We start from the raw sequence: 10,588 nt of genomic DNA, 5'->3' as shown, positions 1-10,588 counted from the left end.
CGGCCCGCCCCGCCGGCCCGCGGGGCACCGCACGGCGCCTTCACACCCGGGGCTCCCGACCCGCGGGCCTCGCAGAGCAGCGCTCTCCACGGGTGCTTCGCGCATCCGCGCATTTCCCTGGTTAGCGGTTGTCCACTGAGGGCCGCGGATGTCAGGTGCTGCGACGGAACAGAGAACAACACAGACGAGAAACACACTCTAGTTAGGAGAAACAAACAAGGAGAATATAGGGAAACGCCAGCAATTCCACTTCTAGGTTTGTGCCCAGCAGAAATCCGTCCGTATGTACAAAAAGACACCTCCAAAGTGCTCAAGCGTTACTATTTGTAATAGCCTCAAACGATACAGCTCAATGTCCGGGTGAGCTGTTGAATGAGGTATATTGTGAGGTATGTATCTATACCGATATCTATATTTTTTGGAGACAGGGTCGCACTGTGTAGCTCAAGTGCGCCTTGAACTCATTATGTAGTCCACGTTGGCCTCAAGCTCACAGCGATCCTCCTGCCTCAGCCTCCTGAGTGTGGGGTTACAGGTGTGCGCCACCACGCTCAGCAAATTATGTTGTATTCACACAATGCAATTCTACACACCGCTGAAAACTGATAAACGGCTGCCATGCTCAACACCATGGGAGGACCTCAAACATCAGACAGAGTGCAAGGGAGCCGCTATTCAAGAGTTTCTGCTCTGTGACTCCTTTCTGCAAAAAGTTAGTTTGCTTAATTTAAAGACACAAGGTCCGGGCTAGGGATTTAGCTCAGTGGCACAGTGCCTGCCTGGCAAGCGTGAGCCCTGAGTTTGATTCCGGTACCTCCCTCCTCAAAAAAAGACACAACGTTCCCTAGGTTGGCTCCAAACTCCTGGACTCAAGCGATCCTCCTGCCTCTGCTTCCCCAGTAACTGGGACTGCAGGTGTGCCCCACGGTGTTGTAGCCTTATGAAAAGAGTTTTAAAAAGAAAAACGAATTATACGGTAGAGTCAAGATAGTGGTTACCTAGGGAATAGATGGATAATGAGTAGATAGGGTTACAAGGAGCTTACAGGGGGCTGATAATGTTCTGTGTATTTGTGAAAACTGATCATGGTGTAATCTTGTAATTTCTACACTTTTCCTTATGCAAGCTGTATTTTATTAAAATTTTTCATCACAGTAAATTCACATTTAATGCAAATTAAAACAACACTGAGAGTCCATCTCACCCTAGAAAGAATGGCTACTATCAAGAAGTCAACCAATAACAAATACTGGAGGGGCTGAGGGGAAAAAGGAACCCTTCTCCACTGTTGGTGGGAGTGTAGACTGGTGCAGCCACTGTGGAAATCAGTGTGGAGATTCCTCAAAAATATAGGACTACAGGTTCCATTTAACCCAGCTATTCCCCTCCTTGGTATCTTCCTGAAGGAATTAATAGCATTATACCACAGTGATATATGCACATCCATGTTTATAGCAGCAGTTTGTAATAGCTAAATCTTGAAAACAGCCCAAATGCCCATCAACTTATTAATGGATAAAGAAGATATGGATTTTTTTTACAGTGGAGTACTACTCTGCTATAAGGAAGGATAAGCTTAAGACATTTCCAGTTAAATGGATGCACCTTGACGCCATTCTCTTAAGTGAAATAAATTGGACACACGTGTGTGAATACCGCATCGTTTCTGTGATGTGAGAAATGGAAAGTGTAAATGAGGACCAAAATGTACAATATTTATTGTGAAGTAGGAAGAAAATGTTCAAATGGGAGGGGAGAGGAGGAGGAGGAAGGGAAAAGAGAAAAAATGATGAGACAAGAAGGAAAAACTGAGAACAAAGCTTTTGTAAATAAGGAGGGGAAGAGGTGCTGCAGGGAAGGGAAATGGGAAAAAAAGAATCAAGTTATATTATGTACAGCTACAAATTCCCTGAGGGAAATGTGATCATTGTGTATATCTAAAGTGTACTAATACACTTAATTAATAAAAAATAATAAATTCACATTTAAAATACATGGGAATATTAGGAGAAGAAGAGAGGAACTGAAGAAATAGTTAAAGCGATAATGAAGGAGAACTCCCCAAATTAATGTCAGACACCAGACCACAGGTCTAGGGAGCTCAAGACGCGCCAAGCAGGATAAACGCCAAAAAGTGCACGTGGGTACTCACATTAAAATGTCAGAAAATGAAAGGGGGAAAAAAGCCTTTCTATGTAGTTCAGGTTGGCCTTGGACTCACTGTGCAGCCCACATTGGCCTCAGATGTGTGGTAGTTTTCCTGCCTCAGCCTCCCAAGTGCTGAGATTACAGAGTGCATCATCATGCGTGGCAGGAAAAAAAATCTTGAAAGAAGCAGAGAGAGAGAGAGAGGGAGAGAGGGAGGGATGGAAGGAGAGGGAGAGGGAGAAGGAGAGGGAGAGAGATGGAAGGAGGGCGAGAGAGAGAAACTTCATAAAGGAGCAAGGATGCTGGGCACGGTGGCTCACACCTGTAATCCCAGTACTCCAGAGGAAGAGGCAGGGGAATCGTTGCCAGTTCAAGGCCAGCCTGAACGGCATAGGGAGACCCTGTCTCAAAACGTCAGAAAATGGGGGCTAGGAATATAGCTCAGTGGCACAGTGCCTGCCTGGCAAGCACAAGGTCCTGAGTTCGCTTCCTGGCACCGAAAAAAAGACAAAAAGGAGCAAGGACAAAGATAAGAATCTCATTAGCCTTGTCTTCTTCAGAAAGCATGAAGACAAGCAGAGAGTGAAGTGGAATATTCAAAGTGTGGAGAGAAAAACCCCACCAGGCTGTACTTTCTCAGGCAAACAGAAGTTGTGGGACTGTCACCATAAGATGTCTTGCCCGAAAGTTAAAAAGCTTTTCAGGGAGAAGGAAAACTATAGGTCCTAAACTCAGGTCTATGTAAAGAAAAGAAAAACATTAGGAAGGAATTCATGAAGGTGAAAGAAGCTTTGTTTTCCAATTCTTAACTGGTCTAATGATAGTTTACCCAAAATAATAGTAACCATGTATTTGATAATGAAAGGTTATGGATAAGTGAGTGAATGACAGTAGACATGCCAGGCATGGTGGGGGTGGGGAATTTGAAATACTTTCTTGTGAGATACTTGAACTGTTTGTGAAGTAGTACAGTGTTAGTTGGAAGGTAGACTTATATTAGTTGCAAATATATATTGAAAACTCTAGGGCAACTATTTTAAAAAGTTTTTTATTTTTTAAAATTGTTATTAGTACATGTTTATAGTACATATTCATTGTGGGGAGTTGGTATGTACATAACACATCTCAATTCTTTTTTTTTTTTTTTTTTTTTTTTTTTTTGGTTTTTCTCCGGTACCAGGAATCGAACTCACAACCTTGCGCTTGCCAGGCAGGCGCTGTGCCGCTGAGCTAAATCCCCAGCCCCACACATCTCAATTCTTTAAAGACAGTTTTTAAAGAATGAATGAGAACTCCCCAAATTAATGTCAGACACCAAACCGCAGATCTAGGAAGCTGAAGACACAGCAAGCAGGATAAACACCAAAAAGTGCACATAGGTACTCACATTAAAATGGCAGAAAATGAAAGATAGGAAAGAAAGTTGCTGGGCATGATGGTGCACACCTGTAATCCCAGCACTTGGGAGGCTGAGGCAGGAGGATCACTGCAAATTTGAGGCCAGCCTGGACTACATAGTGAGTTCAAAACCAGTCTGAACTACATTTTGAGACCCTATCTCAAAGAAAGAAAACAAAGAACAGTTAGTATTCTAATAAAGAAGAAGAAATGGACTCATATATAAAATGCTCATAATAATGAATGTAATCTGAATGCACAGGATGAAGAGAATCAAAAATAGTAAATAAGAGGCAAATTCTAGAAATATAAACTTAGATCTCCTTTCTCTCTAAGTGTCCAAGAAGATTTGAAAGACTTAAAATTGGACTGGAGATGCAGCTCAGTGGCAGAGCACTTGCATAGTATGTGCAAAGCCCTGGGTTCAATCCCTAGAACCAAAAAAAAAAAAAAAAAAAGAGAGAAAAAGAAAAAGAAAAAAACCCCCACAAAATTATATAATGCAAGATTGTAACAGTGTATTGTAAGATTTGCAACATATCCAGATGCAATTTGTATAAAAGTAACAACATTTATAAGGAAGAATTAGTGCTACAGGAGAGTTACATTTATGTTGCTCACCGAAATTAAATTAGTACAAATCTGAGGTAGGATCTGATTAAGATGAATATTGTAGGATTAACCACTTAGAAAATAACTGAAATACACTAAAAATTTAAATGTTAAACTAGAAAATAATGAAAATGGAGCAATAAAAGAAGGAACAAAAGAACAGAAAAGAGATGACAGTATAGAAAATACAAAAACAGAATAGATGAACAAAATACTTCATCCAGAAGTTATCAATAACAATGTTAAGTGTGAATGGATTAAATAGTTATATTTGGTTGCTATGTCTGTTTATGGAGAGAAAGCGGTGTCCCCCTAAAATTCAAATGTTGAAACTGTGACCCCTCCCAGTGTGATGGCCCTTGGAGATGAGAGCTTTGGGAGATAATAAGATTTTGACGGGGGCCCTCATGATGGGATTGGTGCCTTTCTAAAAAGAGCTTGCTCCGTGCTTTGAACCTACTATCACCCAATGTTATAACAAAAACCAGACCCTTCCAGAGAACAGCGGCAACAAACTCTGCAAGGTTAGTGTGTGATGTATGTCTAAAAGGGTTCAATTATCTCAACAGGTACAGAAAAAACATTTGACAAAATCCAACACCTTTTCATAATAAAAAGGACTCCACAAATCCACAAACTAGGAACTTAAGCTTAATAAACAGTGTCCATGAAAATGACACAGCTGACATTGTGACTGTAAGATCAGGAACAAGACAAGAAAGTCTGTTCTCACCACTTCTGTCTAACATTATACAGGAGGCAAACAGATAAGAAAAAGTCATAGGAATAAAGGGCATCCAGATTGGAAAGGAAGAAGTACAATCCTCTCTATTTGCAGATGATAGTATCCTGTACATAGAAAATCTTAAGGGGGGCTGGGGATTTAGCTCAGCGGCAAAAGCGCCTGCCTGGCAAGCGCAAGCTCGTGAGTTTGGTTCCCGGTACCGGAGAAAAACCAAAAAAAAAAAAAAAAAAAAAAAAGAAAATCTTAAGGAATCCAGTTAAAACTGCTATGCGAATGAACAAGTTCAAGAAAGTCGCAAAGTACAAGATTAATGTTATGAAAGTCAATTTTGTTTTTACATACCATCAATGAACAATCTGATAATAAAATTAAGAAAATCATTCCACTTACAATAGCATAAAATGATTAAAATACTTAGTAAATATAACCAAGAAGGTGCAGCTAGACATCGCATTGCACACTTATAATCCCAGCACTTGGGAGGCTGAGGCAGGAGGATTGCCAAGAGTTTGAGGCCAGCATCGATTATATAGTGAGACCCTGTCTCATAAAAACCAAAAAAAGGGGAAATATTCATACATTAGGAGCACATTATTTTTACTTATTAAAAATAAAAGTTTTTTCCATAAACAAATGTTCACAGATTAAAAGACTTAAATTGTTAAAATGGGATATGCTCTGATTAATCTATGGATTTAATATTATCTGTGGTAAAATTGAAGCTCCCTTTTTGCATAGATTGACAATTATGTTCCTAATATCTCTGTGGAGATGCAAGGGATTCAGAATGACCAAGACAATCTTGAAAAAGCACGAAGCTGGAGGCATCACAACATCAGATTTTAAAACTTAACTACAAAGCTATAGTAGTCAAGACAGTGTGGTACACAGCATTAGGCTAGCTGTATAGCTCAGTGGACTAACACTGAGAGTCTAGAAATGAACTCACACTTATGAGCAGTTGGTTCTCCACAAAGGTGCTGATTCAGTGAGAGAAAGAATAGTCTATTCAGCAAATGGGGCTTGGATAGCTGGGTATTTGCATCCACAGAGAATGAAGTTGGCCCTGTGTAATACCACATGCAGAAATAACCCAAGGGCTGGGGGTGTAGCTCAGTGGTACAGCACTTGCCTAACAGGTGAGAGAGGCCTTGGGTTTGATCACCAGCAGTACAAGAGTAAAAACAAAACCAAACTTGAAATAGAGCATACGACTACACAACTCTTATCTGAGCAAATCTTTATGACCTTGGGTTAGGAAATTATTTTTTAACATATGTATCAAATCCATAAGGACAAAAGAGAAGTATATAAATTGGGCTTGATCAAAATTAAAAGCTTTTGTGCTTCAAAGGACACCCACGGGGGGGGGATGTTTGCGTATCATATATCTGAAAAGGGAATTGCAAAAGAACTCGTTTACAATTTAATAATGCAAAGACAAAATGAGTGGGATAGTTGATCTTGATTGTCAGTTTGATTGGCTTGAGAGATGCCTAGGAAAGGAGTAAAGCACACTCGTGGGTGTGTAAGGGTATGGAGCGCTCTTCCTGGTGCTCCTTGCGACCCAGGAAGTTTGTATTTGTAATCCCATGAAACGTTATTGGAATTCTAGTGAGTTCATTCCAATCTACCACTTCCAGGGCAACCCATGGTGAGAATAAAGACACCAAGGCATATTTGCAGTTATGAGAGGCCAAGGGGTCCTAAGTCCAGCCACAGTGATGGCCATCTGGAACAAAGGCCTCCACCTAAGGCTGAACCCAGGTTTTATTCCTTCATGAAGAAGGGAGTGGCTTGAGGATGAAGGACTGTAAGAACCATGGGAAGTAGATGAGTACCATGAGCTGGGCTAGGTAGGAGGCCTGAAATCACCTCTGCAAATGCAGAGAGAAGGATCTGCAGAAAAAGTGATCTGCATAACACAATTGAGATCGATTCTAATGTTTTGGGGTCTGTGCTTCAGCTCTGGTGTGTAACGTTTGAAGCCCCAGGAAGTCATAGCCTCTATCCCAAGTCTGATCCCAGCTGACAGTGTGGGACATTGGCTCGTACATCTCACTTCACCCTGGCTCACTCGTGGGAACAACAGGGGTCCAGGGAAACACACCTACCATCTCCAAAGATTACCATCAACACCTTGGCTAGACAGATAGGCATTGCTTAAAGCCAATTGAAGGGATAAGGAAAAGTCCCAGCCAGCTCTGTACGCATCAGTACGTGGAAATAGGGTCAGGCTCAGCCAAAACGGAGGCATTGCTCCTCTTTCAAGGAGAATCACCCAGCTGGTCCTCTACATAAGGGGGTGTCACGGGAGCATAACCCTGAGGGCTATTTCTGGTCTCTGGCTTCTTTCTTGCTCTCTTCCTGCTTTCTATGCTTCCCGGCCGCCACAAGGTGAGCAACTTTCCTCTGCCATGCTCTTTACATACTTCTGTCTTGGAGCTGCTTCAGTGGACTGAGCCTTCTGTAATGGTGAGCCCCAAATAAACCTTTTCTCCTTTAAGCTGTGTGTGTCAAGTATTTTATCCCAGTGACAAAAAAGCTGACTAATACAATGAGGAAAGTATTTGAGTAGGCATTTCTCCAAAGAAGTTACCTGAGTTGTCGACAAGCACATGAAGAGATACTGATTGCTATGGGTCATCAAGGGAAAAGAAAATTGAAACAAAACCAAACGAATCACATGAGACACTATTCTATGCAAAAGCAAGTAAATGGGGAAACTGTCAACATCATACCTTGCTGGTGGGAATTTAAAATGTTGCAGTCACCATGGAAACATTTTAGCAACTCCTCGAAATGTTAAACATTTGAGTTACCAAATGACATAGCAAATCTGCTTCCATGTACCCAAGGGAAATAAAAAATAAATGTTCACACAAAAACTTGTAGAAGCATTATTCATGATAGCCAAAAATTAGAGCCACCTAAGTACACATCAATGACACAGAGGTAAAGAAAATAGCAAAGCCATACAATGGAATTTTTTTTTTTTGCCATAAAAGTAAAGAATTACTGATATATGCTACAATTGGATGAATCTTGAAAACATTATTTTAAGCGGAAGAAGTCATTCACAAATATCACATATTGCATGATTCCATTTATGACAAATGTCCAGAACAGGCAAATCTGTAGAGACAGGAAGTAGGTTGGTGATTGGCGAGGGCTGGGGTGTTAGGGATGGTGGTGGTTCAAGGATCAAGGGCAGAGCGACTGTGGTGAGTATAGAGGTTCTTTTTTGGAGTGAATAAAAATGTTAAAACTTGATTGTGGTTATAGTTGCTCAACTCCATGTACACAGTAAAAGCCATTGTGTTGTATTAAATTGGTGAATTATATGACATAGCATAAGAATTGTGTCTCAGTAAGTTTGTGTTATGTACAGGGCATACGGAATATCAGATGTCGTCAAGAACTGGGAGACAATAGGTAGGAAGGGGAGGTGAGAAGAACTGGGTTAAGTGCTTTTTTAAGTTAATGGGGAAATTTTGAGGCATATTACTAATACCTTAGGATTTGGTCTTGGTGTTTGTATGAAATTCTGAGGCCTCGATTTCAATCTCATTCTATTGTGATTTCCTTTTAGGTGTCTTGTGCTGAGTGAAACTGGACAAATAAATCTTCTAAAAAGGAAGAAAGAGGTGGGCCAGAGGTTGGAGCTTTACTGTATTTTGCTTTGAGGTGCTGGAGATTGAACCAGGGCCTTGTACAGGCTAGGTCAGCGCTCTATCATTGAGTCACATCCCCAGGCCTGAAGGTTGCAAGTTCAAAGTGGAAGATCATAGCAGGACTTCCTGAGAAGGTGTTGTGTGAACAAAGACTTCCTCAAAGAGCTGAGGGAGTACGTTAGGTGGATGCTGGCTGAGGAAGAGCTTTCTGGGATGACTGGATATGGGTGTGGGCTTCAGCACTGCCCATACGGATGACCTTGGAAATGTTATTTAATAGCATTGTGTCTCAGTTTCTTTATGTGTAAAATAAAAACACATAATATCAATATCAAAAGGTAACATGTAGATTAAAGATAAAGAAAGTAGAGCACTCAGAACAGTACATGGCACAGAGTAAAAGCCTGTATAGATCTTTTCATTAGTTTCTACTACAAGCACACAGCCCTTGCATGCTGAGATGAAGCTTGCTTGGAATATGGGGTAAGAAGGAGGCCAGGTAGGGCTGGTGCAGAGGGCGCAGGAGGGAGGATTGCAAGAGACAGAAGGCTTGTGGTTTTTCTCTGGGAGGAGAGAAATCAATGGAAAGTTTTGAGCAGAGAAAAGACAAGATGTGATTCATGTTTTAATACCATCCCTCTGGCTCTTGTGCTGAAATTATAGTCCCCTGAATATCCACTGGGGATTGGTTCTAGGCCACCCCAATAGCAGCATCTGTGGATGCTTGAGTAATTTATATAAAATGGCATATAACTCACCCCCCCGTATATTTGTTCAGATTTGTTTCCTCGTGTGTACTTAATAATCTGTAGATGGTACAATATAGATGCTACGTAAATAATTGTCATACTGTGTTGGTTAGGGAATCGTGACCAGAAAAAAGTCCACATGTTCAGTACAGAAATTTTCCCTGAATATTTTAAATTTGCGATTAAATCCATGGATGCAGAACTCACAGAGGTGAGGGGCTGACTATAGTGTGAAAGGGGACAAGACCGTAATCAGAATAGTTGTGAGCTACTGTAACGCGTGTGAGAGAGGTAAGTGTGCTTTGAAGATAGAGCCAAGTTCTATTGAGGAATTCAAGTATTGGGTGTGAAAAAAGAGACTGCAGTGATCTGTGCAGTTGTCAGAATTCTTTTGTTGAGATGATGAAGACAAACAGGGAGCCTTTTTTTGGACGGGGTAGGGGAAGCAAGTGGAGAGGGATCAGGATTTACACAGCGGACACGGTAAACTCGAAATCTCTGTTGCACATTCACGTGGCCTGATGCTCAGGGGAGCAGTTCGGATTGCAAGGAGGATGGATCAGTGGTTCTTTCAAACTATTTATTGAAACGCTACTCTCTGCCGGGTTCTATTCTGGGCTCTGGAAATACACTTGAGAATACGGACAAGCTGTTAAGCAGCTCACCGAATGGTAAATCAGGTCATAAATTAGCAGTCAAGCATAGTAATGTAGGGAAGGGCTTCAGCTCTCCATATGGGATACAGTATACAATTGCTATTGTTTTTAAAACTCAAGCTACTGCAAATGCCTCCAGATCTAAGGTAGGAGCGCCCCCTTTTTCCAACCCAGGTCCGCCCCGTAATTCCGCCTCAGTGCGAGCCAGGTACTTGGCTCAGGGAAAAGGCAGCGCCGCGCAGGCGCAGTCTCGGTCTGGCGTCCTAGGAGATGGCCCCGAAAAGCTTCTGCGCAGGCGCACTTCAAGAGACTGAGGGAGCTCGAGACCCGGAGTTGGGCGGGGCGAGCGCGGAGCGCGCCTGCGCATTGGGTGCTCTCGCCCAAGGAGCCGCAGTGTCGAGAGCGCCAAGGAGGTGTTCGGGGAGTCTCTGACCAGCCGTCCCGTAAACCCAGGGTTGTAGGGCTGCACCCCGCCGGGACGTCCGCCGGGCACGGGAGGGGCCACGATGCCGGTGAGCGGAGCCGCTCAGCCGCTGAGGTTCCTGCTCCCCGCGGCCTGGCTCGGGGGCGCGGCCGTTGCCATAGAAGCGCGGAGCCGGCGGGCGG

At 42.5% G+C, this 10,588-nt stretch overlaps 2 protein-coding genes across 4 annotated transcripts in view; one reads left to right on the top strand and one right to left on the bottom strand.

Moving 5' to 3' along the window:
- The window catches only part of Ccni2 (cyclin I family, member 2), a 3,012-nt gene extending 2,907 nt beyond the window's left edge, over positions 1-105 (bottom strand). Inside the window, exon 1 of the mRNA XM_013507374.1 lies at positions 34-105. Within this exon, the coding sequence (XP_013362828.1) occupies positions 34-105 (72 nt within the window). The remainder of the gene's footprint in view (positions 1-33) is intronic.
- A 10,222-nt stretch (positions 106-10,327) lies between these two features.
- Kif3a (kinesin family member 3A) overlaps positions 10,328-10,588 on the top strand; it is a 43,153-nt gene continuing 42,892 nt past the window's right edge. For all 3 annotated transcript variants that reach the window (XM_005376107.2, XM_005376106.2, XM_005376105.2), the window contains exon 1: positions 10,328-10,494. In XM_005376107.2, coding sequence (XP_005376164.1) covers positions 10,489-10,494 — 6 coding nt within the window. In that variant the 5' untranslated portion in view covers positions 10,328-10,488. The remainder of the gene's footprint in view (positions 10,495-10,588) is intronic.

The sequence above is a fragment of the Chinchilla lanigera genome, unplaced genomic scaffold (genome assembly GCF_000276665.1).
Source record: "Chinchilla lanigera isolate Chin_1 unplaced genomic scaffold, ChiLan1.0 scaffold00007, whole genome shotgun sequence".
NCBI lineage: Eukaryota > Metazoa > Chordata > Mammalia > Rodentia > Chinchillidae > Chinchilla > Chinchilla lanigera.
This window is presented reverse-complemented; position numbering and strand designations above follow the sequence as displayed.